Source organism: Gavia stellata, chromosome Z (assembly GCF_030936135.1).
Source record: "Gavia stellata isolate bGavSte3 chromosome Z, bGavSte3.hap2, whole genome shotgun sequence".
Lineage (NCBI taxonomy): Eukaryota > Metazoa > Chordata > Aves > Gaviiformes > Gaviidae > Gavia > Gavia stellata.
In genome coordinates, this window is record NC_082637.1 from 81,628,546 (window position 1) to 81,649,434 (window position 20,889).

At 37.0% G+C, this 20,889-nt stretch overlaps 1 protein-coding gene across 22 annotated transcripts in view; it reads right to left on the reverse strand.

Moving 5' to 3' along the window:
- SSBP2 (single stranded DNA binding protein 2) overlaps positions 1-20,889 on the reverse strand; it is a 181,911-nt gene that overhangs the window by 10,154 nt on the left and 150,868 nt on the right. For 8 of the 22 annotated variants that reach the window (XM_059834238.1, XM_059834259.1, XM_059834252.1 and 5 more), the window contains 6 exons: positions 18,917-18,984; positions 12,606-12,654; positions 10,669-10,704; positions 6,101-6,155; positions 2,822-2,892; positions 1,432-1,510 (listed from right to left, as the gene is read on the reverse strand). In XM_059834238.1, the coding sequence (XP_059690221.1) occupies positions 1,432-1,510; positions 2,822-2,892; positions 6,101-6,155; positions 10,669-10,704; positions 12,606-12,654; positions 18,917-18,984 (358 nt within the window). Of the gene's footprint in view, positions 1-1,431; positions 1,511-2,821; positions 2,893-6,100; positions 6,156-10,668; positions 10,705-12,605; positions 12,655-18,916; positions 19,009-20,889 lie in introns of all 22 variants that reach the window. The other 14 variants (XM_059834251.1, XM_059834245.1, XM_059834243.1 and 11 more) reach the window with 9 other exon arrangements.

Consider the following 20,889-nt stretch of genomic DNA (forward strand, 5'->3'; position numbering starts at 1 on the left):
AGGAGATAGATGCCTATTGCTGAATTTTAATCGTTTAGAACATGTCTGCTAAATGAGGTTTGATGGCTTAGTTTTTTTTCTCATCTTGTCATAGCTTCTTTTGAATTTCTCCCTTCTTCTTGCCTATTTACAATTCCTGTCTCACAACCCCCAACTTTTGGGCTATGAGTGATAGATCTCCACCTACCATGGTAGTATGGACTTAAACGGTATGGAGTTTAGGTTGGTTCGTGCCTGCTGGGAAGGTGATGAGCTTTTCTCTGGGGTTAGAAGTGCGGGGAAGAGTGGCAGCTTGGCTTCTGCCTGCCTGACCTATATGTAGCTCACTGGGATTTCTCCCCAAAAGGAAAACGCTGCTCAATGGGGTGTTGCTGGTGGCCCTTGCGGGCCTCAGGCCAGCTCCCAGATGTAACAGAGAACCTTGCTGGTGGACAAAGGAGATGACAGAAGAAGAAAGACATCTGAAGTCCTTGCAGGCTGAGGTTCTCCCCTGTTGTTGCCTGCATGACCGACACCCCTTGGTGCAGACAGAAAAGAGTACAACATAAGAACTGTATTCAGAGCTACTGGCCTGGTGTTATGGTATGAGCAGAAATAAAACCAAGGTTTTTATTTACCTTGGGGGTATGGAAGAGGAAGGTAAAAATGCAATTTATTTACCTACGGCTTGTTTCTTAAATCCGTTTCAAGTGTCTATCATCCTTCCAGCAAAGAGTAAGAGCAAAGAGTTTGCTAGGATAGTCAGGAGATAAAGCAGTGTGTGTTTTGCAAAGTTGTGCAAGGCTCCTCCCCTAGATATGAGTCCTTCAAAAATCAGTGTCAAAAGTCAAACAGCACACTCTTCCTCCTGCCTCTGCATGCCCCGACAAGAATTCATATCCTTTTGGATGCATTAAAATTGGCACCTGTCTGAAGCTGCTAATGGGGACGGAGTAATAGTACTCATACTTGACAAACATATGGCTAATTATAGAACAAATGGGGATATAAAAATGTTGGGATAAAACCAGCTTAACGCATACATCAATATATGCAATAACTTACTTTCAGGTAATTGATAAGAACATGCACCAGCATGTCACAATGACAACTTCCCAAGATTTTGAAAGAGGAAGAGAGGTAAATAAAAATGGTTCTTAAACCTTCAACTCTGCATTACCATGCTGATACGCTTTCAGTGGTTTTCATCAACTGGATTAAAACTACACCCTCTTATAGAAATAAAATACAGTATTTTTCTTCCAGAGGTGCATTACATATGCCAACTCATATGCTTAAAAAGTATCTTAATACTCTTATTGATGTATATACAGCTTTTTCAGTTTTTAAAAGATTTTACATACAGTATTCCACACAACTCAGAGAACTAATCATAGAAAATGACACTAGTCATTGAAAAATCACAGTGTTCGTAGTATTTACTATCATTACCTAATGATCCATTCATATGATGTGAATCCATTCCACCCAGTCCACTCATAGGTCCATCTGACCCTGGCCCCATTGGAAACTACAAAAGGATCAGACATTAAAAACTGGTATTACTGTACAATTTTGTGTAGATGATCTAATAAAAAGAAAATATTCCTCAGGGGGAAAAAAAAAAGGAAAAATGCACAGTCCTAGCTCTGAATGTGACAAGTCTAGTGAAAGTCCTTCATGCGAAGACTGCAAAAACATCGCTGCTTTTGTTCACTTTTTCCAATGCTCCCTTCATGATTCTTGGACTCACCTCTGTAGGCTGGAATACAACTTAGGAATAACTTTACTATTTATTTCAACACTTTGTGTATCACTTCCAAACCTGCTAGTGCTGACCTAGCTCTACTCCCACTGAAGTTACAGGGAATTTTACGATTCTCTTCAACGAGTAAGTGATTAATTAACAGCTTTCAAACCCCACTCTATCTATACTGACAGTCAGACTACTCTGCATTACCTTTGCAGCATAAGTGGTTTCTGTCCAATTTCAGATACTAACCTTAAATTCAGTTCTTCAAAAAGTTGAAGGCATTAACTTATAGAAGGATTTCTAAAATTCACTGCATAATGATTTAGCAGTATCTAAATATCTGTATTTTTAAGTTCTACTGGCCTTTTTTTCAAAAGGCCCATAATATGGATCATAATTAAATGAAATATGGTTGTAATCAGAGAAATACAATAAAACTGAAGGCATAGAGACAGATCAGAGAAGAAACAAATTCTACCTAAGAATCCAGATTTTTGTCAGTTCTAGAACTGCTGAGATTTAGGCTAAAATAGTCACCAGTTAACTCGTTCAAATAGGCAAATACTAAGATGTTATCAATAGGTTTCATTCTTAACATCCCATTTAGATAAACGTGAAAGTTTGTTTCTTCTTAGAGGTGTTAATTTTATCCTTTTTTGCAGAATGGCAGGGCAACATAATACTGGGTCACTTTCAGCAATTTTATCCTCCCTTTTTGGGAGTAGATACTTTTTATAACAAAAGTTTGAATCCTGCAGAAACTAATGCTTAGTGGCTGCTCCTAGGATGACGTACTATCACACAGAAATCTATCGCACCCCAGTGTGACAAACTAAGTAGTCCCCAAGATCCACATGCACAAACTTCTAAGGCCTTTTCCACATAGAAAAATATGCCCCAATCATGATTTGGCATGTATTGGTATTATTGATTTGGGAAACATTAAAAAGCACATGGTGGGGGGAATCAACTGAAGTGTCACCCATAAAAATGGAAAACTTAGTATTAATGATACGTGATGGAAACGTAGTGTTTGGATAAAAAAAGGCTGTATAATTCAAAGAAGTACATAACTAAATTCATATTTACATTAGGTCTGTTGGGTCCAGGTGGTACTGCATTCATTAAAGTGTACATGTTGTCTCCAGAGTTGGTTGAATCTGTAATAAGAGATTATTTTAAGTGCTAATATATAGCTTTCAATAAAACTACTCACCTAATACATTTCCTGTCATTTCGTTCATATTACTTCTGTGCCTGAATCACTGATACACAGTGGCAATATAATGGAAGATTTCATTCCCTTTCTATCTATTGCTACCACACAACAGAGCTATGGAAAGAAATAATTGCAGTGGTCCCTCAGTGACTACTTCTAGACTCTAGTTTTACGCATGACTGTTAAAAGGTTTATAAATCACCAATTATCTGTAACTATTTAATTCCACAAACGCTTTTCCCTGGAGTTCCAAATTACTTCAGTCATCTTCAATATTCTCTATAAAACAGGAGTTTCTTTCTTATCAATACTTCCTGTAATTTGTTTTCCATCTGTAATAAATGATAAATAGCTTCTCATTATACAGACTGCAAGTTAGTATAGTGAATGAAATTTTTTTTGTTCTCATTTACGTCAGTCTTTGATTTTGGATATATCTGACTATTCAGTGGAACATTGTGCAAAGATCCTTGCTCCAAGGACAGCTTTAACTGATGTATCTTCATGGTACCGTATGGTGCAATGCTTCAAAAAAACCACCTGAGTCCAAAACCAAGAAGACCACCCTGGTGCAGTGTGGTGCCTAAGCCAGTAAGTTCTGCCAAGAGTTTCACTTGTCCTTGCCAGACGTTGACACAGCTATGCTGCAACTCAGTCCTTTTCCTCCAACCAATGCACATGAACTTTCAGGTGGAGCACATCCAGAGTTGAAGTGCAAGATTTAATTAACAAGACATAGAAAACAACCCACGTAGCTCTTCTGGTTGAACTTCAGAAGCCAATGCCTAAGAACCATTAGTAGGTACAAATCATTCATTCTGATCTCCAACTTATCCCCACTGCTAACACACATGAAGTCTTAACACCCTTCATCACTATTTGTAAGAAACAAAAGGCAAAAAATGCAGCAGATATAGATAGATAGTAGACAAATTAGGCAAAAACCTTTCCCAAGGGAACTTGACAAGACATAGGCCGTGTAATGAAAAAGTTTGCTGAGAGGAGAATGATCTAAGGAAAGTCTAAACACATCCCTAAGGGGACAGCATGATTTAAAAAAATATTGTTGGCTCTGGGAAATCAATACCTCTATAGTATCTGCAAAAAGAATAAAGAATAGCTTAGTAGTCTGTATCTAGCTCCTCCAAAAGACCATTCCACCTCTTTGAACCACAGTTTAGAGATTAACAACACACGCAAGAAACACTGCTGAGCTGTAATACCTTTTCCAAGACAAGGTGATGGGGGACTTTCAAGACAAGTAGTGAAAGCGCGAAAGCTGAGACCAGACTGAAATGCGTTGGAACTGGGAAAGTGGCCTGATGTCCCGCAAGAACGTATTTGTACATACACTGGGCAGTTAAAATCAAGGTCTTTGTCTATTCCTTAATCTTTCTGAGTCAGTTTTCTAAGCAGTAATTAACCTTGGTGAGTAAATAATTCCATTATATGCAGAGCACTATGTATCACCACAACATTCAAATATGCTGTTTAAAGAAGAGGGGGAACAAAAAGCTTTTAGCCTGACGTTACCCAAGTAAAATTAGCACATAAAAAGTTATTTTTATCGTTCGATGAGGCAGGCAACAAGTTCTTCAATCACCAGATCCTTTTGCAACACACATCCCTGGCTCTCCCCATGTTCTGCTGGCTCACATGAAAATACATACGGGCTACCTGGGCCACGGGAACCCTCGGAGCTGGTTTCTCTCAGAGGCAAGTAAATACCTTTGCAAAATTCTCAGGTGGCCAATTCCTAAGTGTTTTTCTACTTTGGAAAACAGCCTCAAAACATTTTTGAGTCTCTAGCTGACAATGGGAATAACTGTCAGCAGAAGCTTTATTTGAGCTGCACACAGACAGCTTAACATGTGCAATAACTGCATGCTGACTATTTTTAAAAGTGCAGGCTGTCCATAAGGTTGTTTTATGTCAAAAGACACCCTAACTTTTAAATGCCAGCTTCCACTAATTGTCTTTTTCACTAATCATATGAACAAGGAAGCCCTACGCTTTATCTTAGGTTGCAGTTTTTTAAAGCCCTGGAATTGTATTTAATGAAGGCATTATATTGATGCAAGAAGTTTTCACAGCCGGTTAGGAAACTTCCCTACCCTCTTGTGCTGTAGAGGACAGCAAGAATACGTAGGACATAAGGACTGAGGATGCTGTAACATCACTGAGGTGAACGGGTCTCTCTTAGCTGGTCAAAGTGAGTTACAAAGGCAGATATTGGCCAAAAGGACTAGCCACTGAATATTGGGTTACACAAGATGTTACTAGTTCTATTTTAGCAGATTTCTGATGATGTCCATGGGGGAGGACAGCATCCTCCACATCCTGCAGTTCCACCTTCATATCAGAATCTTTGCAGAACATCAATGAAGGGAAATACTTGCACCTCGTTGACCACCTTTAAGCCTTGAGAAGCTAGCTAGCCACCCAGAATCCTCCCATCCTCCTCCTTGTGTCCTCAAACTGTAGGAGGAATGCGGCCAATCTTTTGCATGGCCAAAATCTCTGTGTGGTCTGGGTTGCAAGCTACAGACCATGTTACCTGGGGAAACAATGGGGCAGTTGAAGTTCTGGGAACGGATCACTGGTCAGACATGATGATGGTTCCTCTGGGGCCTTACTCCTCCATTGCAAGACAGAGGAGAGCAACCTGTCCAGCATGACCGTGCTGTCAGTCAGATGACATAGCCGCAGGATGCAGCAGATCACTCAAGAGCCACATGTTGGTCAGGTCTATCCCATAGGATACTATAGGGGAAGTTTCATCAGATTCAGAAACCTCCTGATTTCCAAACTGGTGGAATTGTGCCAAAGAACATTAGCAAAAGCAATTAAAGACTGCGTCTTCTTTCGTTTTTAACTTGCTATGGCTGAAATTGTGCAAGAAAAGATGGGCTCAAAAGCCAGAGAATTTAATTGCTCTGAACTGCAGAGATACAATGCTTTGTGTATCTGCAACATAGCAGGGGGAGAAAGAGAGTGAAAGCACAGGAAAAAAACTGATACATAAAGTATAATCCAAATAATTTATCATTATCTGATTCTTTATGAAAACCAAAGTCTGAAAAATAATTTGTGTACTTTCTAAAATCCCTTATAATTATACTTTATTATTTCTGAGTATAAGTCAATACCTGCAGGACTAGGCATGATAGGTGTTCCTGGTGGCCCTCCACCTCCCGGAGGACCCTAGAGAGAGTAGAAAATGTCAGTTAGCATGAAAGGAAAAAGCTATTGCAGTAAAAAATGAACACAGTACAAGTGAAAAAAAAATATATCATTAATGTCATGAGTTACTTTGGTGAAAACACGCACATTTCTGATAAGCTAGTGAAACAGCTCATCACAAGCAAGGTAATTGGTCAACAAGCTCTGGCACAGACTTCTTATATACGTAGGTATACAGTCCCAAGAATATCCATTAGTCAATAACTCTGTGTCATGCTGTGAGTCAGACAAGAGAAATACTTGGAGCAGGGCCTAAGACAATTATTTTTAATTCCCTCAACCTACTTTTATTACCACTGGTTTTTCAGCTGGCATTTCTGTTTTGTTGTACTCTGTACACAGTCAATGGCTGAGTAACCAATGTTTGCTAAGCACAAAACAAGGGGGTGTCCCGTGCGACGGAAGAGCCTAATCACCTTCTTTTTCAGGCGGACTCGGTATCTCGATGCGACAGGCATCTTAATTCTGTCTGTATAGTATCCTACAATTTTTTAAAATAACATCTGTATACATAATTTCTTCTGAAATTAATGACAAATGGATTAAAAAAGTCAAGATAATGCTGGGTACAGTCATATCACTTGCCTAGACTACAAAATCAAAGATAAAAAACCCCCCAAAAACCCCATCAAGAAACATCTATCATCTTCTTAGTTTCAGGTATTTCTGTGTTGCAAATCTGTTACTGACTAAGAACTGCACACAAACTGCTCTGGTTGTTAAACAAGCTTTTTAAGGTTCTTTAAAAATTTCTCCAAAAGTTTTTTTCTAAACATCTAATATTTTTAAGTGGCATGAAAAACTACCAACTTCCAGTTCGGTAAAAATGTCTGTGTGAATAAAAGTCAATAAATATTGACTTTGCATAATAAAAACCCCACAGATTGCTAACAACAGATGATTATTTTCATTGCCATATGATTTTTAATTATATTTTTATTTCTTTTGTTACATGTCAAAATGGCAGATATACTGTTCCAGACAGGAACATTTTTTCAGTAGCACTGAATATAAAGGTTTAGTTGTTCCTGTCTGCTTACAAGGACATTGCTGAGATTTGCTATAATTCACTGAGGTATTTTGGAAGGAGGCAGAGAAGTCTTGGATTTAAAACAATAGATACTGTTTCTCAATGGCCTGCTTAAAATAACATTTCTTACAAAACATTTAGCAATAATATACTAGCAAACACTATTTTCAGACAATCAAACTCAGTAGTATATCAGCTTTCTGATTGATACCACTCCTCTGGAGGTTTGTACAAGTAAAATACTTGCAGGGGGAAGCATCTCTGTCTGCCAGCCAGTGATCAACTCACAGTTACTTCTAGGTGAAACAGAAATCTTTTACCCAGAAGCAGCAGCACATCCCTGCAGTCAGTCAACATATATATACTTCTATGCTCTTATATGTAACCCCACCTACCAGTTCTTTATCTTGTGGTTCCCCTTGCTTCTGAACTATGCAAGGTCACCGAGTATCTTTTATAAAGTGTGCCAAGAACAAAGGCTTGCTCCACCATGAAACCCACAGATCAGCTTATAAAAATCAAGGCATAATCACAACTTCATTTCATACTGCCAGCAGCCACATAGCTTTTTTTCCCCTCCCAAATTACAACTGAATCAGAAATGAATGTGTTAGGACAGGGCTTGCCAAAACAGTCTGAAAGACCTATTCAACCCTCAGCAATGAGAAATTCCCCCATTGCTGCTGCAGAGCTACAGGCTCCAAATTCAAAGGGACCTTTGGATCACATATACGACCCTCTAGGCATCACAGGCTATGACTTTTTATCCATGTACTTGTGCACTAAGCTCACTAACTTGACCTTTTTAGGTTTACACATATTTTTCAGCATCACATAAAGAGGTGTTGAAACGACCAACAGGTCATTTATTAGAAAAGTTACTTATCTTCACTACTAACTTTTGCATGTAATTTTAAATTTGCCTCTACTGTCATTGTTTGTATATTTTCTTCTCTTAGAAAGCCTCTTGGTATCAACTATTTTCACTCTGAGAATATATTAATATGTAATAGAATTATTTCTCAAAAACTGATAAACTAACCAGATTAAGCTCTCAAGCGTGCAGTTCCAGATCACAAATCCTTTGGCTAAAAAGCCTCTTTAAGAGCTCTCCAGCCCACACCTTGTTCCCAAACGCTTGCTCTCTTGGTAGCTACTGTCCCCCAGTTTTGCTTATTTAGCTCTTTGTATGGCTGGAGTTCATGCATTCCTTTCCCAAAATGTGGTGAGCCTTTCTGAAGTAAGACTACTCCCTCAGCATCAGGCAAGACATGCACTGTGCAAGCATTTATGCTGGCAGAAGAAGATTTCAACCCTTGGCCCACCTCAGCTGCTTCTCCACTATTTTCTGCTAGCGACAGCCTCAGCTCTGCTTGGAGCTCCCTCTGTGAGTGTCCCTCCACCTATTTTGGGTCAACAGAAGTGCTTCAGCAAGGACCTGGTTCTTCAAATGCTTCAATCAACTTCAGTTGTTTTGGACGAAGAGGGACACTCATCCAAGGAACTCCAGTGGCAGACCTGAAGGAGTGGTAACCAGCAGAAGGGTGGGGACAAGGAATCAGGCAGCAACCTTTCCCACTAGCACAGCTGGAGTTCACAGAGCACATCTGATCAGAAGCTCAGGCATTTTCTCCAATACCTCAATCTTTTGTCTGTCTCATTCTTGCATCTTTCCCTGTCTTATTTCCCCTTCAGTGTTGCCAATTAGATGCAACATGCCAGCATCAGTCTCATCATTGTCACTGAAGGAGGTAAAATCACCTCTTTACTCTTCTCCTCTATCTATACACTGAAATATGGTGCTGCCCTCTTTTGTCTGACTCATTTATCCTGGCTGACCTTTGGCTTGATGTGAGTACACCAACAGAGTCTGCTACTACAACTTGCATTTTACTTAGGTTTGCTCCTTTAAAACAATTTTCTATAGTAACTCCTTCTCTAGTTTCTCAGGACTTCACACTTTTAAAAAACAAGAATATGAAGTCAAATATTCAAAAAACCCTTCAAAATCTGCAACAATAACTGATCACTAATGTCTAGAGCAAACCCAATAAAACCTCTTCCCCAGAGAGAAATTTATGAAGTTCTGCATTAGAAGAACTGGTTTGGAGATCAGCATATTTGGACTGTTTCCACTAAACATGTGCCAAAATGAGTACTACAGTTATGGACACTTAGGAGAATCATAACCTTTTCACAGCTAAGTGTCTAAATAAGGAACAAAAGAAATTGCTTTTGTTTAAACAAAACCAGCTTATCCTTGAACTCATCCTTCAGCTTTAGCTCTGCAGGATCATCTCTCTTACAAAGACTGAAAATAAGAGAAACCTATAAGCAGCACAAACAGATGAAAAAACGCTGGTGTATTGTCCTCGTGGTAAAGGACCTGCTATTTCCACATTCTGAAATAGCTTCAGGTTTTACGCTGCTTAGAGCCATGCACTGCAGTTGTCTAATCTTCAGGTGATAAAACATGAAATATCAAAAGAGAGGTCTACTGAAACCTCACCGACCAACAGAAATTTGGAATCCTATATATATATATATATATATATATATATAAAATTCTCCCTTGTTACCCTGTTACATCAGTACTAAGCATGTGATAAAAACAGATGAAACAATATGCCTTAGAAGAGTACATCAGAAGTAGAAATAATCCAAGTACAACAGTAACAACAACAATAAAGAGCCTAAAAGAATAAACAAAGTCAATCTCTCGGGGTAGAGAGAAAAACCAGCAGTATGTACTCCAACAAAAAACATTTTGTTGATAGGTAAAATGTATTTGTTAAATTCCAGAGAGAGGGTTAGCATTTCATGTTCTTAAGAATGACAGCTCAATGCTGGGCCTATTACAAATTTTTAACTATGTCATTCTAAAGTACAGACTAAAAAAAAAAAATGATACCAACTAAACCGTAATAAATTAAGACAATGTCTGTGAAATGAAGATATAACAGACTATGGAGAAAAAAAGAATTCTCAAGTCTTCAGAAGGTGATTATAAGGATAAAAATTTCCCCTAAAATGTTAGCTGTAAGGACCCACTCGTATATCTCTGGGGAGATAAAGCTTGTTCTAATTCTTCAAATGCTTTTTTTTTCTTGAAGAAGTTCAGAAACTCAAACACAATATTGTGTTACCAAGAAAGCTGGGGGGTTTTTTTGTCCTTCATTATTGAAGACAATATATTGTATTGGTTATATAAATGTTTGCTGAAATAAAACAGCACTCAGGGCAATTTTGACCAGACTGATAATGGATCTAGTAATGAACATCAACATATGCACCATAGCTGGCAGAAAAAAACCTAAGTGAAGATCAGATGTTCAGTTCTCAACCAATACACAAGGGTTCTTCTTAACATCTGGACAGCTATTTCTTTGCCTGAATAAAACGTAACATCTATTCTAATAAGCAAACACATACAAGTGTACTTACTACATAGTTCCCAGGAGATGCTGAAGAATAAGGTATCTGGAATATGAACAGAAACAAAACAGTAATTTCTTCTGCAGTGAGAGTCCATACATACATTTATGTACAGCTGTAGGTTAACACTTACTTGTTAAATTTATTTAAAGACACAGTCAAGGATTATTGAAAAATGCTATTGTTGTCAAAACAAACACCCTTTCAACAACTTGTCATTGTAAGTATGTTCAAGCCAAAAACCAGCAATACAGACACAAACCAAATTTAATACCCAATATTTCAAATAAAAATATTTCCATTTCCAGTGTGCCCATTTAAATGCCTGTAGGCTGAAGTCTGATATCTGTTCTCCATTGTTTCGTAAGTGACGCATTTTAATGGCCAGCATCATTTTTTAAAGATACCAAGTTACAAGGTCTAGTACTAATCCAGTTCTTGCATCTACTACAAAAATCTTATTTGTATTGCGGGAGCCACAATAAGGTCTGTAAAGATCTGCAGTCTATAGTAAAAGGTTACGCTATAAGATTATTAAAGTAATATGCTTTATAAGGTTTATAAACTTAAGCAGCACATACTTGCATTTAAGTCAACGGGACTTCAGGGTCATCCCAGTCATGGGCTTAATTTGTATGTTCTTATATATAATTAACCTTGATTAAAATCTTGACCATAAAATGAAAGGCAACTCTCTTATATCTTACACCCTAGAAGATACTGATTTTATTTCTTTGCATTATTCTTTTTTTTTAAAAGGACAGTGTTCTACTTGCATTTCAAATTCAATTGTGGTATTTGTTACAGAGGATATCTGGAGAAACCCAGCTGCCTGTGAATAATCCAGTTTTCATCTTTATGACAGCCTTTGCAATTATTCTCTCTAAAGGAGCACGGACCAATGCTGACATAGGAGGATGGGGTTAGAATTAAGCAACCGTACTGACAAAATACAGAATTATTTTGTAGCATAAACATCTTACATGATTGCTGAGAACTTGTTGGCCAAATCGTTTTTACAAATACATCTGTTACTGGACTTCACAATTAATTTCATAGAATGAAAATATTTCAAGTATCAGTTGAAAAATATCCTAACATCCATTTTAGCTGAGTACATGTAAAAGAAAACTGAGGAAGAGTTTCACCTCTTTTTTCCCCCAATTGTCACTAGTAGAATTAAAAAATCAAAACTGAGAACAGAAAGAACCAGGCTAGTCTGTTAAGCCAGACCCATCTTATCTAACTGCAAGTGTTAAAAAGGGACACATTTTTATACTAACGATGCGTGATCACCGAATGAAAATGAAAACTTTACCTTTGTGTTTTCTGAAGAAATTCCAGACACTGTTGCTCATGTGGGATGTCTCTTCCTTCAACCTCCTATTAGACTACCTCATTTTATAGTTGTTGCAATGAAATTCAATAAAGTGCACTGCTTTTTAAAAAAGGCATATAAAAATGGCTGATGTCTTGCAAGTAATTGCTCTACGATTTCATATCCCCTATTTAAGAGCAGCAAATGTGCTTTTGTTATGTAAAATGTGAGCACACATTAAGCTGTATCTTAACAAGCTGCGATTTCTGTAGACCTTGGCTGGCCAGATAGTGTTGATCTAACTCATCTTACTTGCGCTAAAGGAAGCTAAAATGTATTTTAAGTGTAGCCCAGAATAACCTTTGTGTTATGGAAGTGCTGTAACTGATGTAAAGATGCAGAGGTGTTGTGTGATTACGAACAGAGCTGGATATTTGCAGGTCAATGAGCTCTCTGTTCAGATGTGTTCCTCACTGTACCTGCTCTGCAATTAGGGTTATGGGGCAAAATATAAAGCATGCAGTATTCTATTTGTGGAATGAAGTGGAATTTTTTTCCTGGTGTATTGATGAGAAATACTTCCCTAAATATAAGATGATGTCTAATATATTTAAAACTATTTACTTACAGAATTGGCATTGGTTGGGTTTGGCCAAGGTCTACCACCCCCAGGACCCCTGTAACAGAAAATGAAAGATGAGACACAGAACAATCCCCGTCTTCTGACCAGCTCTGAGGAAGCAAATCAAAATAATCTGTTTCCAGAGTAAGGAAGGAGGCGGCTATTTTTGAAATAAATAAAGTGTGTTTATAAACCATAACTACACCAAGTTATAATGCTATAGCAAAATTCTCATCGTTATAATTTAATCAGTTCAAGAGTTGATTAAAGGTAATTTATTTATTATTACAACCCTGACACTCACATTTAAGACACTTCTGTTCCTGACTCGTTCTGGTACTTCTGAACTCTTCAGGACAGGACCTGCCAGAATGGCACCATAAGGAGTCCTTCCCCAGTGGCCACACTGCCAGAGGCTACATACAGTGGAGATGGCACAGTTTTGCATGGGCCCCCCACATTTGCAAAATTAGGAAGTGCCAAACATTCCCCTTTTATATTCCCAATGGAACAATTTGAAAGACATTGCAAATTTGTGCCTCTTGAAGTGCTTTCCTTCTGTTCACAGGGAATTTAACTCTGTGTTACACAGATGCAACATTTTAATGTAGCACAGAAGTTTTGCGAAGAGTAAAAAACAAATTCCCAAATCCTTTAAGTTCTTATGAGGAGTGTTCTTCCTTGTACTCTGTTAACCTTTTTTAAAATACTGGGAGGAAGTATCACACATTCCATGGAAGTCTACTTACAGTACAGACAAAGGCAGAAAGGTACTAAAATGTAAGTGTAATTTCAGTCATAGAAACAGTACTCTTGCTAACATAATTAAGTACCTTCCTGAAAAATTGAGGATGCATGCATTTATTGAGTATGGATCTAGAATACTGCAAGTATAGTAAGGTTTCATTAGTGAAAGTGATGTTAGTACCTTATAAATGTTTTGGGCAAACCTATTTTTTAAAAGAACAAGTCACAGAAAATACGTTGCTATAACCTGTACCTGATTATAAAAACAATAATAAATCTCATGTATTAAAAATTTAAAACATGCCATCTTATACATACACCTTAAACATGTGTTTAGATATGTATCTAAAAATAGCTTGCTACTTGATCAAGGCTACATTATCTCCACAGAAGTCACAGAAACATGAAGTTTATCATACAGCAGGCAAAATGGAAATTTCAAACTTTTCAGACATTCTTTTTACACTTGGGCCAAATGGTGTACACATGATTAAGTGGAAGCTCCGCAGCAGGAGGGACAATAGTGTTTCACAGGCACACACAAGACCTGTTTGATAAAGCCAACTCCAACGAAATTTCAGAGAAGTACTAAAAGCAGAAGGATTGGGGAAAGGAAAATAGGAAAACAAGTCCAGATAGAGCACGTTTTTCTCACAACTCTTCTGTTATTTTAAGTTTCTCACTCTTAGCTGAGCTCAGAAAAATAGTTTGGTGGTTAGGCTTCGTCTTTTAACAGTCCTGAAGGAAGTAAGCCATATGGGAGGTAAAATCTCCGTGTTTACAGTCATAACATCTCAATAACCATAATTATTCCTGGGAGGATTAAGAACTCCTAGTTATTTATAAATAAGATGAAATCACTTTTTGAAGGCTCTGACAACTGAGAAGCAGAGCAGATGATAAAAGTTTTGTATTTAAAATGGCATTTTGGCCTCATTAGCTTTAGAAAAGCAACATTAGCCACCACAGCTTACCAGACATGGGAGAGTGATTCAAACAGAGAGAAGAAAGGAGGCTTTATTAATGAGTTCAGGAAGTTTTTTATCTATTTTAAAGTCTTGCAAAACTAAAATCTATTAAGTAGATATGTTCCCTGAGGGATTTAATAGTGAATCTTATTTTTTTATTACATTGTTGATGAAGCTATAGAGAAATTAGCTCAATCAATCAAATGAAATAAATCAAGTGAAAACTGATTTATTTCCACTGACATTATGCTGACATTATTTTTGGAAGGTTGGAAAACAGGAATGTACGTAAGGGTCTTTTCTGCCTTAATCATTGGTAGAAGGGGAGGCAAAGCAAGGAAAGGGACTCACAGTACTCAGGCTCCCCAGGTCAAATATTCAGCAATTTCTCCTCTGCTAACGATTACAAGGTGAAATATTAGGTGTTCTTTTTTTCTTTTTCTTTCAAAAAGTTGTCCTTTTTTCTATGTACCATATCTGGTTTACTGGATCCTCTTTTTCAGAAAAATTAGGAATATTTGTAACAACACTGGAAGTCTGTTTTCACCCCAAAACCCTGCACTCTTTTATGTGACATTAAGTAACACAAATATATCTAGTGAAAAGCATCAAATGTAAAATAGCTGTGACGATACTGCAGATTACTCTGAACGACAGAGATATTAAAAAGCTGACTCAGATACATGAGTGGGATAAGGCCACAGCAACATGGAAATTTAAACAGGCCTTATGAGGAGACTGGGAAACTCACCTTCTAAAAAGCTGTTGGAATTTGCAAATTTACTGGAAGCCATGACAGCTCTAAGTATACACTTAGAAAACACCGTAGCAGATTCTGCTGGAAAGCCATATGGTTTTTGTTGCGCCAAATGTTGTTAGTTTATAAAACACATATAAAAAAATGCTACCTGCATTTTTTTTTCAACGCAATGCAAGCAGGTTTTTTGCCCTTTATTAAATGTTTATTTTGGAACCATCAACAGAATCATAAAACATTATTATGAATGTACCAATTCCAAAATAGAGTAATTATTAAAGTATCTATCGCTATGACTAATTACAACTGCATTTTATCCTTAAAGTTAGTCCTATAGCATTGATCCTAGTATTTGAAAAAATAAAGTCTAAAATTTCAGTTTCCCAAGGGGTAAATATATTCAATCAGGAAATGAAACATCTAGACACAAGTCTGTGAATTGAAGTTAAAAAACAAAATCACATTTTTGTTCTTTTCAGGCATGACTGAGATATTCTTAGTGCTTAAGACAGCACTGCAGGTCACATGGGCCATTAAAAAGTGCCAGTGAAATGTAACACAGCTCCCTGAAATTTGCCATTTTGCTCCAAAGAGGGCATTTTTCCACAAAGAAATAAAATCTTACTAAAAATGGCTACCCCAAGTTTCAATTTAAAACCTTATAGCTAAAATAAATTTATTTTATAGAAGAACACAGGATGTGTATCAGCTGTTTCAAACAGCAATCTGATAGACACTAGTTATGATGGAGCTAGCAATTATTTAGTAGTACTATATTTGTGGAGTATATGCTCCTGGACTGAAATACTGTCTATGAGTTCTCAAGCTGGTTCTTGCCATTTTTCACAATAAAGAACACTTTTTCATCCAGAAAAATACAAAATTATATTTGGCAGATATTCTGCTCTTAACCAAAACAGCTTCCTTTCCCACTTTCCAAGGAGAAAAAGCTGGATTTTAAATGGCAACTGTTTTTATAGAGAACACATTGTTAAACATTGCCAAAAATCCAAAAACATTGAATAGAACACTGAAAAATATTCATGTAAGAAAAAGATATGGCTATGTAAAGACAAACGTATGTTTCTATAAGGCAATAGCCTTATGTATAGTTACTCTGTTTCCTAGAAACGTAAGTACACTAAATGACTTACACTGTTATTTCTTAGCACTGTGCATTAGAGAAATTGTAAGGGGTAATACAAAGACCACATTTAACACAGTTGGGTCCCTGTATTGCCATTGCCCACAGGTTGTCCTTGGATGCACTCTGACTGATCCTGAATGCTGGAATTGACCAGACAACAAGTTTTCACTAAGATTTCCATGTAAGGACAACTTTGACAGCAGTAACTTTACAGTAAGAAAAAAACCTGATGTCCTGGAAATACAATTAAAAGAAACCCAGACCACAGTAACCCCTTTGTTTTCATTTTGATCAGTATATGTCACTCCATTCGACAGAGGAAAAAAAATACTCAGTTTGGTGGTGAAAAAATTATTCATGTAGTCAGGCATGCAATGATGGAGATCCTTACAACGGTCTGTGATCCAGCTAACACAGGTCAGGATATGCTCTAGCATAATATTCCAGTAGTAGCACTTTGGACTCTCTTATGCCTTTAAAGTGCATTGTAATAAGCAAAAGGACAGTACGAAGTTTTGTTCAAAACCAAGGAAGAGTATTCTGTTCCCACTGTCAGGTGAGCTGGAGTAAAGATGAGTTTGTAAGAAATGAAAAGGAGTGCAATATGTGCCTGGTAAGACATGGAGACAGCTATGGTTATCTACTTCGTAATTACTGCTTCACATGTTTTTCTTCTCAGATCATGTACTGTATCAAAGTTCATGGATTTCCCAAGTAAAGGACTCCAATTCATGGTGTCCCCTTCAAGAGGACATACAAGTACAAACGAAAACGTACCTCCCACATCACTGAATTAAAAGAACGTGATCTGTGTATGTTTACTGGCTCAACACAAGATGAAATGTGTTTATTAAATGCTGCAATATGGACATGTTACTATTTCAATCCACCTTCTCTCTTTCTGGCAGACCAGGAATTCTGTTTGTCATCCAGGAACCTGTTTTCTTACTTTTCCTATGCAAACGCTAAACTATGTAGCCTCAAAATACCTTCTCTATCCTTAATTTTACTTCTACAACACTTTATTTTAGAAAGTTTATTTTCTTTTCTTATAATTCGATCTCCTCCTGAGGACAATCTCTGTAGCGCTTATATTATACTCACACTGAATTTCAAATATCTAAGTATTTTTTCTACATCAATTTTATTTAAAAGAAGAAATGCCTACCCTTGGGAAGGTTCCTAGAATTGTCTTGAGTCCAATATATGATGTCTATGATAGAGTAACACCCAACTTTAGATTTTATTTTATTTGCTTCAAGAATTCAAGGGATGTCTGGAAGTCAGAAGAAATTAAGGATATGGTGGATTAGATTAATTTTTTTAATAGTATTATCTATCTCAATACCTCTTTTTATTTCAGGTTGGTAACTCTTTACTTGAAATGAAAATGATCATCTCTCATTTATGTTTCCTATAAAAATAAGAGTAAAAATGGGTATATCTATGATATAATGATAACAAGCATATATAAATCTTCACTGTGTTTTTTGTGTCAATCTGCTGAAAACTCGTTCTTGAAAGACAAATGTGTAAAAGGAGTAAGAAAAGAACATGTTCTCTGCTTTAGGTTGTAAAAGCTTTTTACTGTCTTGATAGCCAGACCACCATGCTGCCTTCTATGACCACCCCAGGGTCTGCAAAATGCTGGTTATGAAAAAATGTACTAACTTCAGTAGAGGCAGGGCCATGATACAAGAATGACTTGATAAGCTCTGGTCAACAGTAAGCTAAAGGTAATTATAGCAGCCCCTTAAAATTCATGGATCTCTTAAGAGAGAAATCTAAATAATATAAGGAGCACCTTATCTTTTTTTCCAGGCTGGCTAATCATGTCAGCAACTCCAAGCAAACAAAAGATTTCTCTAAAGTGCAGAAGATTGCTCATGTTGGGCCACTTGCTATGCTAAAATCCTCAGCTTAAATCTAGTCTACTATAGGTACACTAATTTTACATTTGAAATTTTTCTACACACTTAGAAAGGGAGACTGACTGCAGGTATAATAGGCATAATACACTCCCATGACTAAATCCATGCCTGGAATAAATCAGTATAGTTTAGCTGAACTCAGTCTATATAAATTTTTACCAAATGACGATCCAGTCCCAGAAGTACATAGAAACACTGAAAACCTTACACTCTTATCTGTAATACTCTTCTATCTGTTTAGAGTGCAAATAAATGTAGTTATGGAAATAAAAACGGCAACAGAGAGAGAATCATCCACACATCTTCTTTGAAACATGTCTTTTTTTATAAACAGTTCTAGACAATGGTTTTATGTTGCTAAAATTAAGTACTTCTTTATTTTGCAGAAAAGAACCAGACTTGTACCATTCTTTTCAAAATATTTAATCAGTAAAGTAAAAACATAAATGTAAATAATGTCATTTAAAAAAAATGCATACAAGGCTATAGCAGTGACTATACTGACAAAATATGCTCAGTATTTGAACTTTGACCTGTGAAAGAAACTGAGTATTTTTACAGACTTGTAGAGACAGCAAAGGCACCTGTAAGACATGCATGCAGAAGAAGGAAACTGCATGGGTTCAGTTTTTTAAATTGCAGTTATTCGTCATCAAAGCATGTTACTTATCAAAGCATGTTCTCCTTGTTTTATGTATCCCAAATGTTACTTCTACAATGAAATAATGATTTTTCTAAATATTAGAAGATTTTATTATTGTGCTTACATGTTCATTCCAGGCATCCCCGGGCCACCTAAAGCATTCAGTGGGGGTCTCATTGCACCTCCATAGTTCTGCAATGATAACCAAGGGTCAGACTACCACAAAACAAAAAAACAAAACCAAAGAGGAGGGGGAAAGAAAGGACAGCAGGTTAATGATATCCCTACATAACTGCTGACTGGATAGGCCAATGTAATTCATTCTTTCAGGAATTTCCATTGTTGACTTAAAAAAATAATATTGTTAACCCCAAGGAGAAAGAATTACAATCAATATAAATAGACTAAGAATACTTAAAATGTCAATTGTTTCAGGAGAAATTATTTACATATATAGAGGTCAAGTCAACGGCCAGCAAGGGGCAGGTTTTATAATGTATTCAACTCTTATACAAAGGGAACCCATTCAAAATCAGAAACCTGGAGTTAGAGTCTAAGATTTCTACATCATGAAATTTAAAGAGGATTATTTTTAATTAGATTTTGTTAGGATACCAATAAATGCTTGTATAAAATTACACCATATTATATGATTTTTATAACACACAGCATAACCATTACATTTCTCTTCTAATCAGTCAATTCTAATAAGTCTATGGTAACTAATATGAAAAGTATTTAATGTGATAGTGAATGTCATAGTGATGCCAACAAATGGGTTCACAATGCCTATAAAATCTGAGTTTATGCTCCGATATTATGACAGAAGTTTAACTGTACTATTTACATGAAAAACTAAATTATACCTCTTTTTATTCAGAGGAATACAAGCAGAACAGTCTACCTCACCTCACAATCATAATGCACTCCCTAATCTGTGTTAATCCTGCTACATTTTTCTCATATTTCAAAAGAATGGATAATAGTAAATTCTCTAAAACGAACAGCTGTGCATTTTGGAAGGAGGCAGGGACAAAGAAGCGATTTACTTTAAAAAAAATTAGGTCATTGTTGCAGTCTATTTTCCAATAATAAAACTAATACACTCTATTTCATGTTTAGTATACTACAAGCTGCATAAACTATATGACTCAGGCTTATGCGTGTTCTCTATATTGGTCTGATTCACAAAACCATATTACATGAAGTCATGAATACATGGGAGAAATCCAATAGTGATATTCAAAGCGTGGGTCTGGTACTGTTTATACCTTGACCGATATGCTCTATCAGTTATCTAGAACTGATCTATGGCTAGGAGAGGCGGTTCTGTGGCTGCAAACAAAAACCCCAAACTTAAAATTTTCTTCGTTGTTAACAATCCTGAAAGTGTCCCATCAATAGCTGGTTTGCAAGAATATAACCAGAGGCTGCAAACAGATGTCCTCTTCTAGACCCAACAGTGCCACCTGAAGATAGTATTATCCACAGCTGCTGGTCATCAGTCACTACTCATTCCTGCCTTTTTGTGTGCAGCTGGTAGACCGATTGCTGTGCATGCTCAGGCAAAGATCAGCCAGATTAACTCAAACCTCCTGTTTAACCTAGGTTATCCTAGATGATTTTGCCTGAGCTCCTCCTCTGTCAGAACTGTAGGGCAGAAACTGGTGGGCAGTCAAAGCAGCTGAGCACATTAACATCCCAGTTGGCACTACTGGATCTGGAAGAGAACACAGTCTGACTGTAACAAAACAGCAGTTCTATTTTGTTTTTCCATCTTGATGTGGAATGCTGAGCCATTCTCCCTATTTGGTCTGCCTGGTATGCTCCCTCCTTATTTTAATTCAGGAAGCATTTGTGTGGACCTGGTTAAAGATCTCTATGGAATTCTGCAGGACTGGAATAATCCTAATCAAATGTACTTTTAACTCTAATTACTGCTAATTCTAATCAAATGTACTCCGTCCTAAAATAGGAGCACTAGGCTACCAATATACATGTTCCTTCAGCTGTAGCTATGCTCTCTAGAGAAGTTAGTGTCCCAATTTGTTCCTTACAGTTTTTTACTCAGAGTCACCACCACCACCGTTTATCTGG